The following is a 14,036-nucleotide window of genomic DNA, read 5'->3' on the forward strand; positions in this document are numbered from 1 at the left end:
GGTTTCAGTTATTAATCAAAGTTGTTGATGGAGTCAGGCTACTCATTTAAGAAAACAAAAGCTGTCAAAACTTTTTAACATAATAGCACCCAAGACATTCATGCCAAAAGATCAAAAGAGGTCACTTTTATCACAACCAACTAATATGAAAATTTAGAACTAACCAAAAGACTTCATCTAGCTCAAAAACAAATCTGAAGCTGAAAATTGAGTCAAGCAACTAGTTTTGACCAAAGAAATGGTTAACTATAGCAGAGTAACAGATGATGAATTGAAAGAACAACCTTCTCCACCATCACCTGCATTGTAATTCCAAGCCATCAGACTTTGAAACCAACCCATCTCCATGAAATTGGCCTCTGATAAATTGGGAGCACAATTGAGGGCTTCTTCAGCATAGTCAAGAACAGGTTCTTTGCTCTCATTTTTCATAGTGCCCTCGTCCAAAGGCTGATGAGTTTTGACAGTTTCAGGCTCGGCATTGCCTCCTTGGTGATGCTGAGGCTGGTGTGTAGTAGAAGAATCTTCAAGAGCTTCAATGGCGGCCTTGGCCTTGTGAATGAGCCAGTCAATGGCCTTGCTTGGTCTATCAAAGCCAAGACGGTCTTGAACATCATAGAACTCTATGGCAGTTTGAGCTGAAAGCCGGAACCTTCTGTCTCTTGGGCCCTTGGACGTGTAGATCTTGCTGTGCCTGTCTTTTCTCGCAATTGATCTAATAACGTGGCCTCCTTGAACCTTCACGATCCTTCCATATCTTTCATTGTTCATGCTTGGTTGTTTAGATTCCACTCTGCTTGCTCCATAGTCTTGTTGTGCTTGAGCAACTTCTGGTTGATCTTGAGCTTCATTTTCCTCCTCCTCCTCCTCCTCCTCCTCCTCCTCCTGCTTTGATTCTCTTTGTTGTGACATTTGCAGATAGAGACTCTCTTGGGAATGAGAAGTCATTGAAGTCTCTCTCTTTTTCCTCTCAAGTTTGACGAACATAGTTGTGCAAATAGTCTTGATATATAGCTACAGAACTACAGAAACATGTGTGGTACTATCACCAGTAACTAGGCAACAACAAGACCTACATGAACATTAAGAGCCGGGACAAACGCTGTAATGTCTAATCAAGAAGAAATGCTCATAAAAGTCCACTAGTCATAGGCTAATCAGCGTTAATGCAGAAAGCAGTGATTCTTACAGCCAGATGAGCTGTTTATGTAAAATTGTAAAAGTGCTTTCTTTCAATAGCGCTTTTGCTAGCAGCACTTTTGTCACATACCCATATTGGGTTTTTGATTTCAATTACAAAAATGCTTCTTCAAAAGGTATTAGAAGCGTTTCTATAACACACAATACACTTTTTTAAGTTTTAACTATTCCAGTCAGATTGAATCAAGAAATAGTGCAACTCTAACACGTCAAACTCAAAACCGACCACATTAATCTACGCCTAACCTAACTAAATACCATGGTTCACCAACTCCATCTGGTTCAAACTTTAGTCTATTTACTTTTCCCAGTTCGTAGTTGACGTGACTGGACTCACTTCGTGCGTCCTCTACCGACTTATCTGCTAGGTCGGAAGTGAAAATGATTATTATTGTAAAATGGTGTAATGTGTTTGGGCCAAAGATCGTAAGATTCCTTGAAGGAAAGTGACAGTGTCAATGATAATGTGTTGGCTAGTATGAAGCGTACAATGTAACACAGTTCGCACAGAATGCTTGTACCAAATTTACAGACAGCATGCGCAACTGCACGCAACAGAGTAAAGGGAAGAAGAACGAACATGGTACTACAGTCTTACACATAGGAAAATTGTGTACATAGCATGTGGGATGAGCCCACTTGATATTATTGCTCTTTAAGTTCAACTTTTAGGATACGATATAGATCACCCAAACAAATAAAAAATAAAAATATGTGTATAGTATTTGTCTTAACGAGTTCCCTTCATTTTAATGTTTAGTGTCACAAGTACTAAGAGCAACTGTGGAAGAGTTTTTGATGATGAAATAGCGATACTGAACAGTGATTTGCAACGTACACAAAAGTCGGAAGTCAAAGTTTTCTTAGAATTTTTACTTTTTAAGGAAAATTGCCACAGTTATCCAGTACTATCTGGTCTATTGGTGTTTCCTTTGTAAGCATGAGTTGGTTTCTAAAATTACTAAAGTCGCAAAGGTCTTAGAAAAAAAAATTAAATAAAAATAAAACACTTGTTTCATTGGTTGTAAGTGGAAAGTTCTGAATTCAGCTCACGACTAGCTAGTTTTAAGATTTCTTAAGTCGCAAAGGTATCAAACTTCTTTATAAAAAAAATAAAATTAAATAAATACTTGTTTCATCAGCGTTAAATTATTAAAACCCAAAATGAAAATTCGTAGTCAAGTGTCTCATAAATTAAAAACAAACACAATTTTACTGATAGATGTCCATCAATAAAAACCTCAAAACTTTTTTTTTTTTTAAATTACTGACAAAACTTTGTTGCTAGGTCTCAAAAATAAAAACACTTTTACGAAAAATTGATCATTGGTAAAATTTCTTTAAAAAAAAAAAAAAACTTACAAAAATCTCGAAAATAAAAACACGTTTACAGACAAATTGATCGTGGGTAAAATTCTTAAGAATAAAAAAAAAAGTACACCGACAAAAATTCGTCACATATAATCTCGAAAATAAACACACTTTTTCCGATGACTAGTCCGTCAGCAAAATTTTCCAAAAAAAAAAGTAATAATATTATTACCTGCCGACCGCGATCCGTCGGCCCCATCCACCGTAATTTTACCACAGAGCTTCCCCATTTGTCAAACCAAAACAATGGTTCCCAACACTCACCAAGATTGAGCAACTAGTCGTATTATGCTGGAACTACTAGACATCCCATGATCTCGATCCTCAGAAGACTAACCACCTCACTCCAACCTCTAATGGACCCACCCACTTCCTCCCCGCGACTTCTGGCCCTGACCCACCAGCTCCGCCTCTACAAGCCACCGCCTCTGTCCTGGGACGACGACTCCGAGGAGCAGAGAATCGAAGAAACTGCCGGCAAAGTCGTGTCCCAAGTGGGCTTTGCTGAGTCCAAGACCCCAATTGGAAGAGACCCAGAAACGTTCAGGCCCAAAAGAGCTGCTGTTTTGATCTGTTTGTTTGAAGGAGACGGTGGGGATCTACGTGTCGTTTTGACCAAGAGGTCATCTGGGTTGTCCACTCACTCTGGTGAGTTGGGTTCTTGGTGACCAGAATTGAGGAAGATGAAGAAGAAATAGTAAAGATTTTTATTTTTTTGGTTTTTGGGCAGGTGAGGTTTCTTTGCCAGGTGGGAAGACAGAGGAGGGAGACAAGGATGATGGTGACACAGCAACAAGAGAAGCGAAAGAGGAGATTGGTTTGGATCCTAAGCTTGTTAATGTTGTCACTGTTCTTGAACCATTTTTGTCAAAGGTAATAACTTTTATCGTTTTCGGTTTGATCAAACACTTGGTGGTTGATGTTATTTGTGTTAAGTTTGTATATGACTGAGCTACTTTAGTCTATTCCAAGTATGTAAAGCTTGGAACTTTGGGTTAGTACTAAGTTTCAATTGGTGCCTTGAGCTTTTCTCTGTAGTTGAGGTTAAAGCTTGAGACTTTCAGTTACTACTTTTGTTTTTGCAAACGAAAGTTTGAAGTTTGGAATCTTAGTCCAGAAAAAAAAAAAGAGGAAATAGATTGATAGATTAGAGGGGACTATAATGAAGTGTCAGACCAAATTAAGAACTTTCTGAGAGAGGTTATTAGAGGTGTAATGTCTATTTAGTTGCTTCCTGCCGTTCTCATTTTTTTTACTACTTTTCATGCGTATCTGATTTTGAAACTAGAATTTCAAAATATTTGATGTTCTTGTAATCCAGTTTGAGTTTGATGCCATACATCTATGCACATAAGGCATTCCAAAATGTAGGAAGTTCTAATGGGAAAGAGGGGGGTTAGTCTGATTAGTTGCAGAAGTGTCTAAGATTGAATCACAAAGATAGGACTAGGGAAAGAGCAAGTACTTGGTGTTGTTTCCTCAACTGATGTAATGCAGCATACCACGGTCTCCAACTTTCAACTTGAAAAAGGTTTCTAGACTTTGGAGGAACTTAGATAAGTTATCCTTGGATTTCTGTGCAGCACCTACTGAGAGTTGTACCTGTTATCGGTTTACTTAACGATAAGGAAGCATTCAAGCCTGCTCCAAATCCGGCCGAAGTGGAATCAGTATTTGATGCTCCCTTGGAAATGTTCATCAAGGTTTTTTTCTCATTAGTTTCACTTCTGTCCGAGTTAACATATGTAATTGCTTTCGTCTGTTTTATTGATCATTGTGTATCCATTTGCTTCAGGATGAAAACAGGAGGGCAGAGGAGAGAGAGTGGATGGGTAACAAATACCTGATTCATTTCTTTGACTACGAAACCAACAACAAGAAGTACATGATATGGGGCTTAACTGCTGGTATCTTGATTAGGGCTGCATCAATTGTATATGAACGGCCTCCACCTTTTGTGGAGCAGAATCCCAGTCATAAGGTTCTTAGAAGTGTAGACAAAAATACCGTGCTTCCATAAACTTTTGCAAACTGTATTACTTCCATTCCATTATTAACACGATCTTCTTTCCTGTAGTAATGTGCACTTCATTGTGCACTATTTATCAAGATAATTGTTTAAAAACACAATGAGAAATAAAATAGCTTGAAGCATTACATTTGTTTCAAATATTTTTTTTTTTTTGTACTGCATAGGTCCATTTCACCTCATCATCATACTAAATATTAGAGAGGGAAAGGAAAAAGCAAGCCTATTTTCTCAGGATAGTCTTACATTAACCCCCGGAAACCAGCAGCAAGTATCAAGCATTTTCTGGGTCTAGAAAATTGCGAGAACAGACTTGTTGCAGTTGCCATCTTCTCTTTTCTTCAGGTCAGTCTGTCTTCTCCTTTCTTCATACCTTTTGTACTCATATCTGGTTCTGGATCATGGCTTCACTAGTTTGTTGTTCTTGTTGTAGGACTTGTTGATGCGGTTGCCTAGTAACTCATTGAAACCCAGTCTACACCAAGACATTTGCCGTCATTGATTTAAAGAAAGGAGGGACACTACCACCCTGTTTGTAATATGCTTCTGTTAGGTTTTGCTTGATGTTAAAGAAACCATTCCTTCTATAATTTTCATCTAATTTTTCTTGATTATGTCATCCTGAGTATGAAAATAAAAATGCTTAACACTTTCTTAACAATTAATTGTGCCAAAAAAAAAATCAGGAAAAAAAAAAAACAAAACCGACAAAACAGAGGTATTTTAGAATACCTCATTTTTAATGCATAACTATACTCTCTCTCTTTTCTCTCTCTTTGTGCCAGTCGAACCGTAGACCTGATGAACTTTGAATGTTCAACAAAGCCAACAGGCTAAAGATGACCCGCAGCTACCATCTCACATTTTAAATTCAAGGACAACGATTTCAAGTTATATACACACAAAAATAAATTTATTATATGATTCTATCATAATACACGTGATGATTCGGATTAATGCGGGGTGGGGTTGTTCGGATTAGCGCTTGATTTAAATGACACGTTCTAGATCGGTTCTCTTAAAAGTTGCGTTGTAAATACAGTTGGTTTATGGTTATACACAGCAGCCTAGAGTCTGTTAGAGAGTGAAGGGAACAAAAATGAGTTCACCAAACCTTGAACAGAGACTTCAAACGTTAGCACGACACTTCAGACTCCAGAGACAAGTCAAACCGGGTGTACCAACCACCACCACCGCCGGTTCGACCGGCCGAGCTGCCGTTCTGGTGTGTCTCTTCCAAGGCGACGACGGTGACCTGCGGGTCATTCTAACAAAGCGAGCCTCAACTCTCTCTTCTCACTCTGGTCAGCCTCAACTATCCTTTTCTTGTTTACATGGATCCATGAATGGCATTGCAATTTGCAAAGACTGAAGATGTGTGTTCGTTTGGTTTTCAGGCGAAGTTTCGCTCCCCGGCGGGAAAAGAGAGGAGGGTGACGGTGATGACGTGGACACGGCTCTCCGGGAGGCCAAGGAGGAGATTGGATTGGAGCCTTCACATGTCGATGTTGTTGCTGTTCTTGAACCCTTTGTGAACAAGGTTAGCTCTGTGTGTGTGTGTGGGATCTTCAACAAATCTGATTAGGTTGGTTGGGACTAATTTTCAATTGCGAACAATGAAGGTTTATGCTTTGATGGATGAGCAATGCATTAGATATAGAAAGAGTGGTTCTTTTGTTTGTAATTTTGGTTGAACTTTGTATGATTGAATGAACAGAGAGTTTTGTTTTCTCTACTTATGTGGTCTTTTGGAAATGAAGAATTGGGACTAGGTTTCTCTGTAGTGGAAGATAAAGAAAAGGCTCAATTCTTCGTATACTTGTGTCTACAAAGTAAGTGTTTATGAAATGTGAAGCATAGAATCTTAGTTTTCTGAAAAGTGATTGAGTAGGGGGGATTATGAGAAGTACCAGACCAAATTAAGAGGTTATTATTAGTGCAAAATGTGTCTTCCTCCTTGGTGGCCCTTCTGAGAGCTAGTATGTGAGATTTGGTTTCGGGCTTATGACTATGATAAAGCTTTCAAGTGTTTTCAGGAACCTTATTTAGCTGGCTTTCTGTGCAGCAAGGAATGCCAGTTATTCCGGTTGTTGGCATACTTAATGTAAAGGAAGCTTTCAAGCCATCTCCAAATCCGGCTGAAGTGGAGGCAGTATTTGATGCTCCGATGGAAATGTTCATCAAGGTTTATCATTAGCTCCATTACTCTACACCTTGAAACTATTTGATTTTATTTATTCATTTATTTGAGGATCAATTTGTATGCATTTGCTTCAGGATGAGAACCGGAGAGTAGAGATGAGAGAGTGGATGGGGAACAAGTATCTGATTCAGATCTTTGACTATGAAATGAAGAATAAGAAGTACAAAATATGGGGGTTAACTGCTAGTATATTGATAAGGGCTGCATCAATTGTATATGAACGGCCACCACCTTTTGTAGAGCAAAATCCCAGTTATAAGGTTGCTTTTAGTGTAGAAAGTGAAGATAATCAAATGGGTTCAAGCAACCTTGAACAGAGACTCCAAATTTTAGCACAAGATTTTAGACTCCAGAAACCAGTCAACCCTGGTCTATCACCTACCAGTACAACTGGCTTGATCAAAAGAGCTGCGGTTCTGGTGTGTCTGTTCCAAGGGGAAGAGGGTGACCTGCACGTTATTCTCACAAAGCGAGCCTCAACTCTCTCTTCTCACTCTGGTTGCCTGCTTGTTTCACCTCTTAGCGTCAATTGCACCAAATAAGTAAATTTAAAGCACGATTGTGAAGAATCAAGACTTGTGTTTGTTTGCAGGTGAGGTGGCTCTCCCCGGCGGTAAAAGAGAGCAAGGTGATGCTGATGATGTGGACACAGCTCTCCGGGAGGCCAAGGAAGAGGTTGGCTTAGACCCTTCCCAAGTCAACATTGTCACCATTCTTGAACCTTTTGTAAACAAGGTTAGGCGTACTGTGTGCATCTCATGTACAATTGAATTTTTTTTTTTCGCACTTAAAATGTATGTATCATTTTAATTCTTCTTTTGAAACTAAAATTAGCTTTTGGGTTTCTATGTCCAGCTAGGTATGACAGTGGTTCCTGTAATTGGCTTACTTTCTAACAAGGAAGCATTTAATCCAGCTCCAAATGCTGCAGAAGTGGAAGCAATCTTTTATGCTCCATTAGAAATGTTTCTCAAGGTTTAACATTAATCCAATTCTCATCTGAGTCTTAAATTTCCTTTGATGGGTTTCACTCTCTAGACTTTGCTTTATCGCATTTGTTTTTGCACGGTGGACAGGATGAGAACAGAAGAGCAGAGGAGAGAGAATGGATGGGAGACAAATATCTGTTACAACATTTCTACTTTGAAGATCATGGTATAGAGTATGACATATGGGCTATAACTGCTGGAATTCTGATCAAGGCTGCTTCGATTGTCTACCAGCGCCAGCCAGCATTTCTTGAACAGAGACCGAAATTTTGGAGTGGAACTGCTCATAATACCACAGCGTAGGTTCAATGGCATGTTATTGTTTCTCATGTAATACATATATAGACATTTACAAACTGCATTGCTTGAACTGCAATTTAAATGTCCATGTATACAGTTCGGGAAGAGTGTTAAGACATCTCCTGGCTGAGTTAGTTCAATTCAGATTATCTCAGAAAGAAAACGATCTACAGCAGCTTGCATGCAACACTTGGGTTCAGATTTCAGACATAACCATCAAGTTTATGCATAGCTGTTAATTCGTGATCCAACTAATCGTGATCTCATCATCACAGCTGTTTGATATAATATCGAAATTTAAGGCAAGATTGAATTCATCACAGAAAGAATAACAATACACAATAATAAATCAGAAACAAATTGTGTCCTCTCTTTGTAGTTAAACTGAGCTTCAAGCTTCTCAATGATATAGACAATAAACTTTCAACTGTTACATAGTAGTCTGAGACTGAATATATTTGCAAAACATTAATGTCCTCTTGTAAAAAACAGGATGAGATTAACGCCCAGGAAAAAAGAAGAACAAAACAACAATCTTGCCAGCAAAACTTAAAAGAAATGGCCTATCAGCACCTCCCTCAGCTGAAGATCTCGTAAAATTTCTCAATGACAAGTAAACCAGAGTCAATCGACTCTAAAGGATCCTTCCGAAGACGATGTCTTAAGCAGTTAGGGATGACGGTAGCAATATCTTCGGGAGTCACCTTATCCCTTCCCTTTAGAGCAGCCAAAGCTTTTGCAGCCCTGTTAGTCACTATGTCTCCTCTCAATCCGTCGACATTCAACTCTGAACAAACCCGGGAGATTTTCACCTTGAGATCCTGGTCAATCTGTACAGATGGAAGACCACTTCTAGCTGAGGTAATTTGTTCCTGAAGCTTATCTTGCTCAGCTTCGTAAGAAACCCGAAATTCTTTTGGGTTTTTGTCAAACCGAGCTCTCTCCTCCACAATCTTCACTCTCAGTTCTGCATCCCTCACAGTCCCAACTTGAGCATGCATACCAAAACGGTCAAGCAACTGCGGCCTGAGCTCCCCTTCTTCTGGATTGCCAGAGCCAATCAAAATGAACCTTGCAGGATGAGAAATCGAAATACCCTCCCTCTCCACTGTGTTCCATCCAGAGGCAGCAGAATCCAATAGAACATCCACTAAATGATCATCCAAAAGATTAACTTCATCCACATAAAGAATGCCTCTATTAGCTTTTGCAAGAAGTCCTGGCTCAAATGCCTTGACACCCTCAGTCAGAGCTTTCTCAATGTCGATTGTCCCACACACTCTATCTTCCGTAGCACCCAAAGGTAAATCAACCATGTTGATCTTAGTGGTTGCCACAGGAAGTTGCACTCCTTTCACAATGCTCTCTCTCACTTCCGGGCCCATGGCCTCTGGATCTTCTGGGTCCGAATTGTAGGGATCACCAGCAACAATCTTAATTTCGGGAAGCAAATCAGTCAAGGACCTAACAGTTGTGGATTTCCCAGTTCCCCTATCACCCATGATCATGACACCACCAATCTTGGGATCAATCACATTCAGCAGAAGACATAATTTCATCTCATCTTGTCCTACAATAGCAGCAAATGGATACACCGGCCTCTGGCTTTCCTTAGCAGCAAGCCTCTGTGCCTAAATATGACCAGTATGACTGGAATTAACAACACATAAACTGAAAGACCTAATCTTTATATACCATTTCTAGTTCTAAACTTAAAAACTATTTCTTGAAACTCACCAAACACAATGTTTATCCAATATGAATGGACATAATGAACAAAACCCATCAAAATAAACAGAATTTTCATCTCAAATCAGACCAAGGAAAGCCAATTACAATTACATAAAGAAGATTCACACCTGTTCAGAAGGGTTGACTTCAGTGGCAACACTGGCAACATGGAATTGAGACCTGCTCTTCTTCCCATGAATCCTTAACCCGCCATAAAACTTAGTCCCACAACTCTGCCCTGCAATTCAAGAATCAGAATCCATAAAACAACTGAAACCCACATCTTTTATCTCCTTCATAAACACAAAGAAGCACAGAAGATGAACTGGGTACGTCATATATTGAACTTAAATTAGAGGGAAAATGTACCTTGGGTCAAAGAGAGGGGAGGAATTGAAGTCCGGGAAGTGGGAGATGAAAGAGGACGAGCGGCCAAGGTTGCGGTGGAGCAAGTTCCGAGTACTGATGCCATGTGCAGAAGTGAGCAGTGGAGCCTGTGCTAGAGTGCGAGTGTCTTACTTGAGCTTGGCATGGTTTCTATTGGTTTGTGAGGCTGAGGATAAGAGGATAGATTGCAGTCGTATCTCACTATCTTGTATTTTAGTAATTCTTATAAGCACGAACTATTTTCATCTAGTAGCAAATAACACTTCGGTTTGTACTAAATATATAAAATTAATTTTTTGGTAAAGAATTACTTTGGGTGAGTGGCATAGTAAGAAGTTGGTATGATCTTGCTCAGCTCCGGCAGCATCCTTCCTCACCATCTCGTTCGGCTCCGGCAACACAGGACCGTCAGATGCGACAACTCCGTCGTCGATTTCGTTCTCCATTACCTTTCTCAGCCGGAGCTGGCCCGAACGGAGACGAGCTGGAGTAGTTTGGCCTCAGATCTTCGAATCCAAACGGCAAACCCATCATCGCGTCGTCCAACTCTGGCAACTTGATAGTCCCTCGACGCGAGGTGAGGAGGCTGAAGACGAAGCTTTTAAGGACGAGATTGAGAAGGCAAAGAGCTCTCAACGATCTGAGATTCATCGACACCGTCTTCCTCATCACCAGACCGCAACCACTTTAGCTTCATCTACATGTAAGTTGAATCTTCATCTCCGCCTTCGAAGGCAACTCCAACCTCTTCTAGCGGCTTCGACCTCGTTCCTACTACTGAGATCTGAGATTGCATCTGAGCTCCAATTTGAATCCGTCAGGATCTGAGATTGCATATCTGAGCTCCGATTTGCCTCTTTGATGTGGTGTCGTTGACGTCCCTTCCCACACCACCTCTATTTCGTCATCACCGACCTTAATTACACCTCCAATTTGCTTTTTTGGTTTTTTTTAATGATTTTTGTTATCAGAAAAAAAAAATTAGACGACATGATTAGAATTTGTTTAGTTTGGTTTGATTTGATTGTGATTTATTGGAATAAATGGGTTTGGATTTGTTTGAATTCATCTGTTGTGGAATTTTGCAGAGGAGAGAAAGAGAGTTGTGCTCTTGTGTGATGGGGGGATGGTTTTGTGGCTGAATTTTGTTTTCTGATGGTGTTGTGATGTATTTTGATTGATGAATAATGAACCATTTCTTGTATGTTATTTGTTGCAGTTAGTAACTCTCTATAAATGTTATAGCGGCTTTTCAACATAGTGATAATATCTTTCTATATCTATGTTAGTATTTTTTCAACATGATGTCAATAGCTTCTATTTTCATTTTCATTATTTCAAGTTAGCAGCTCCGTGTAATTGTTCTAGTGGCATTTCAATAGCGTGATAGTAGCTTTATGTGTCTATGTTAGTATATTTTCAAGCTAATGTCAATAGATTTTTTTTTTTCAAATCAGTAGCTCTCTATAACTATTATAGTGGTTTTCCATCATAGTGATCATAGCTTTCTATACAATGTTAGTGAGAGTAGCTCGTTGGTGTTGGTGACAGTAACTTTTGTTGTCGGTGACAGCAGTTTTTGGTATTGGTGAAAGTAGTTTTCTGATGTTTGTGAGAGTAGCATTTGTTGCTGATGAGAGTAGTTTTTGGTATTGGTGACAATATCTTTTGTTGGTGGAGATGGTAGCTTTTTCGTTTTGGGGAGCATAGGTTTTTTTGGTAAGGAGTAGCTTTTGTTGTTGGTGATAGTAGTTTTTGTTATCTCGTCGGAGGTTGCCGGAAATCTCACCAGAATAGCTTTTGTTTTTAGTGACAGTAGCTTTTGTTGCTAGTGACAGTAGCTTTTGTAACCTTGCTGGAGGTGGCTGGGAATCTCATCAGAGTAGCTTTTGTTGCTAGCCACAGTAGCTTTTGGTGTTAGTGACAGTAGCTTTTGTGGTCGCCGGAGTTCACCGGAGACCTCGCCGGAGAGGAGAGAGAGAATGATTGTTGATTTTGTACTCTAGTGACATTTATGTAAATATGTTGGTTTTTAATATCCAAAACATAACACCTTTTTTAGTCTAGTGGCCTTATGAGGGAAAAAAACTACTTGGTGGCCTTATGGCTAAAAAAAAAAATCAAATATGCACTTATATGTAATTAACTCTATATATAGAAGTCTTTGGTCATTAAATTATTCTCAATATTTCACTATCGTTCTTTATTATTGAGGCAAGATAAACTTTTCAAATAATTCACAAGTGTATGGAACAAACGGATGTCGACAAAACCTCCTCAACAACTCCAAAAGACAAACAATCCAGACTGACACTATCGGAGCAAGTCAGGTGCCCACCAGCCCCAACGCAGCCACCTCCAACAAGTGCGCATATATAGTACTTCTTTTAGCCCACTCAACTTGAACACGAAATGGTGATAAATTGTTTATCGAGAGAAATTCTTCAAGTAGTTAAAAAGAGTCTTAAAAAGTAGTTTTGATGTATCTTTTAGTTTATTTATCTATGGATAATTCTTATGTTCACCCCTTGGGTGAATAAGCATATTCACCCCCATTGTCGATTAACGCATAATAACTTTATAATTTTCTAATCCAACCATTCATGTTGTATAATGTAATACAAAGATTAGTTTTGTAAAAAAGCAATCAAATTGAAGACCTTTTAGTTATTCATTTCTATGAAATATATGGACGGTTCATCATAATAGTAGTAAGTGTTATTAGAACCATCCATTTGTTTGATTCAATTAGATAATTAAACAATCTCGATTCATTTGATTTTTTACAAGGATGATCTTTAAAGGCTAATTTAAGATATAGACCATTAAATTATAAACTTATTAAGTAATATCAACAATGGGGGTGAATTGGTGATTTAGGGGTGAATCTCTTGTTTTATAAGCGTGTATTTTTTATGAGAATTTTTATGTTAAATTATATCAAAGAATGTATGTATTCTCGTTGATGTTAAATTCAAAGGTCCAAGTTTTCATGAACAATGTTGTGTTTTAAAAATGAATATAATCGTTGGACTATACAAACTGTTCCATAACCAACTTTCTTTTGATTTTCGGAGTAGTGTTCACCTGGTCAGTTGCTGACCAAAGAATTTATACTCAATAACCCTTAGATTTACATCCAAGGGTGGAAAACAAAACACCTAAACTTAATAATAATTATCTCTGCCATTGGATTTACATCCAAGGGTGGTTGAGCATTATTTTCTTGGTCAATAACTGACCAGGTGAACATTTTTGTGATTTTCGACATCCAATTTATATCATTCCTACACCTCATTTAGAATCACAAGAGGCCAAGAGGGTGAACCAAGAATAAAAAATATAACTTGTCTAACCACGTGGTATGGTGTGCTAGTCGAGCGGCCTAGTCTGGAACCCCCAGGTCTAGCGTTCGATTTCCACCTCCATCCCGTGGCCAGCAGATTTGAGGGACCTTTGTTTGTTAACATGAGGGTTCGTGCGTCTGCGGTGCAGTGATTAGTCTGAAAAAGCTGATACATTGCATGAGAGTGCGCGTGTGGTTCTATTGACGTCTTCCCCCTAAAAAAAAAAAACTTGTCTAATAAAATTAACAAAGGTTAGTCTGACGAACTTAGCTCTATTTAAAAGATCAATTAATAAATGGTATATGTTGAAGGAAGGAATAAAGTGTGAAGTCGAAGCTTGGTATAGTGATGGCATTGAATATATGTCGAAGGTAGTTTTGCCCTAAAGATTCAGGACTTGGTTCTTCCTAACCAACTGTTTTCATTTTTTTTCAGTCTCGGAAAAATGCTTCTTTCATTGATGAAACTTAAGCTTTTCA

At 38.9% G+C, this 14,036-nt stretch overlaps 4 protein-coding genes across 7 annotated transcripts; 2 read left to right on the top strand and 2 right to left on the bottom strand.

The window, feature by feature from the left end:
• Positions 1–141: 141 nt before the first annotated feature.
• On the bottom strand, positions 142–2,879 carry LOC112167312 (transcription factor PCF7). 2 transcript variants are annotated; one of them, XM_024304317.2, is made up of 2 exons: positions 2,744–2,879; positions 142–1,072 (listed from the first exon to the last, which is right to left on the bottom strand). In XM_024304317.2, exon 2 carries the CDS (start codon positions 985–987, stop codon positions 247–249), a length of 741 nt encoding a protein of 246 aa, XP_024160085.1. In that variant the 5' UTR covers positions 988–1,072; positions 2,744–2,879; the 3' UTR covers positions 142–246. The 2 variants fall into 2 exon arrangements, with proteins under 2 accessions (XP_024160085.1, XP_024160086.1); XM_024304318.2 differs by having other exon boundaries at positions 142–1,022; positions 2,744–2,873.
• LOC112167311 (nudix hydrolase 15, mitochondrial) lies at positions 2,628–5,219 on the top strand. 3 transcript variants are annotated; one of them, XM_024304315.2, is made up of 6 exons: positions 2,647–3,219; positions 3,302–3,444; positions 4,155–4,274; positions 4,367–4,552; positions 4,768–4,945; positions 5,034–5,219. In XM_024304315.2, exons 1-5 carry the CDS (start codon positions 2,883–2,885, stop codon positions 4,792–4,794), a joined length of 813 nt encoding a protein of 270 aa, XP_024160083.1. In that variant the 5' UTR covers positions 2,647–2,882; the 3' UTR covers positions 4,795–4,945; positions 5,034–5,219. The 3 variants fall into 3 exon arrangements, with proteins under 3 accessions (XP_024160084.1, XP_024160083.1, XP_024160082.1); XM_024304316.2 differs by lacking the exons at positions 4,768–4,945; positions 5,034–5,219 and having other exon boundaries at positions 2,628–3,162; positions 4,367–4,733; XM_024304314.2 differs by lacking the exons at positions 4,768–4,945; positions 5,034–5,219 and having other exon boundaries at positions 2,650–3,219; positions 4,367–4,733.
• Positions 5,220–5,624: 405 nt separating this feature from the next.
• LOC112164945 lies at positions 5,625–8,262 on the top strand. The gene is made up of 7 exons (XM_024301311.2): positions 5,625–5,904; positions 5,998–6,140; positions 6,666–6,785; positions 6,878–7,301; positions 7,396–7,538; positions 7,659–7,778; positions 7,880–8,262. The coding sequence occupies exons 1-7, from the start codon at positions 5,700–5,702 to the stop codon at positions 8,093–8,095; spliced, it is 1,371 nt and encodes a 456-aa protein (XP_024157079.1). The 5' UTR covers positions 5,625–5,699; the 3' UTR covers positions 8,096–8,262.
• A 143-nt stretch (positions 8,263–8,405) lies between these two features.
• On the bottom strand, positions 8,406–10,416 carry LOC112164946 (magnesium-chelatase subunit ChlI, chloroplastic). Its single transcript, XM_024301312.2, has 3 exons — positions 10,193–10,416; positions 9,952–10,061; positions 8,406–9,723 (listed from the first exon to the last, which is right to left on the bottom strand). The coding sequence occupies exons 1-3, from the start codon at positions 10,293–10,295 to the stop codon at positions 8,671–8,673; spliced, it is 1,266 nt and encodes a 421-aa protein (XP_024157080.1). The 5' UTR covers positions 10,296–10,416; the 3' UTR covers positions 8,406–8,670.
• Between the last annotated feature and the right edge of the window lie 3,620 nt (positions 10,417–14,036).

This window comes from Rosa chinensis, chromosome 5 (genome assembly GCF_002994745.2).
Source record: "Rosa chinensis cultivar Old Blush chromosome 5, RchiOBHm-V2, whole genome shotgun sequence".
Taxonomy (NCBI): Eukaryota; Viridiplantae; Streptophyta; class Magnoliopsida; order Rosales; family Rosaceae; genus Rosa; species Rosa chinensis.

Bases quoted from the DNA above. Each gene is read 5' to 3' on its own strand.
- LOC112167312 (XM_024304317.2), bottom strand. From the start codon at position 987: ATGTTCGTCAAACTTGAGAGGAAAAAGAGAGAGACTTCAATGACTTCT.
- LOC112167311 (XM_024304314.2), top strand. From the start codon at position 2,883: ATGATCTCGATCCTCAGAAGACTAACCACCTCACTCCAACCTCTAATG. The intron at 3,445-4,154 runs GTAATAACTTTT...ATTTCTGTGCAG, and splicing joins TTGAACCATTTTTGTCAAAG to CACCTACTGAGAGTTGTACC. The intron at 4,275-4,366 runs GTTTTTTTCTCA...CATTTGCTTCAG, and splicing joins CCTTGGAAATGTTCATCAAG to GATGAAAACAGGAGGGCAGA.
- LOC112164945 (XM_024301311.2), top strand. From the start codon at position 5,700: ATGAGTTCACCAAACCTTGAACAGAGACTTCAAACGTTAGCACGACAC. The intron at 7,302-7,395 runs GTTGCCTGCTTG...GTTTGTTTGCAG, and splicing joins AACTCTCTCTTCTCACTCTG to GTGAGGTGGCTCTCCCCGGC. The intron at 7,779-7,879 runs GTTTAACATTAA...CACGGTGGACAG, and splicing joins CATTAGAAATGTTTCTCAAG to GATGAGAACAGAAGAGCAGA.
- LOC112164946 (XM_024301312.2), bottom strand. From the start codon at position 10,295: ATGGCATCAGTACTCGGAACTTGCTCCACCGCAACCTTGGCCGCTCGT. The intron at 10,062-10,192 runs GTACATTTTCCC...CTTGAATTGCAG, and splicing joins TCCCCTCTCTTTGACCCAAG to GGCAGAGTTGTGGGACTAAG. The intron at 9,724-9,951 runs GTGTGAATCTTC...GGTCATATTTAG, and splicing joins AAGTCAACCCTTCTGAACAG to GCACAGAGGCTTGCTGCTAA.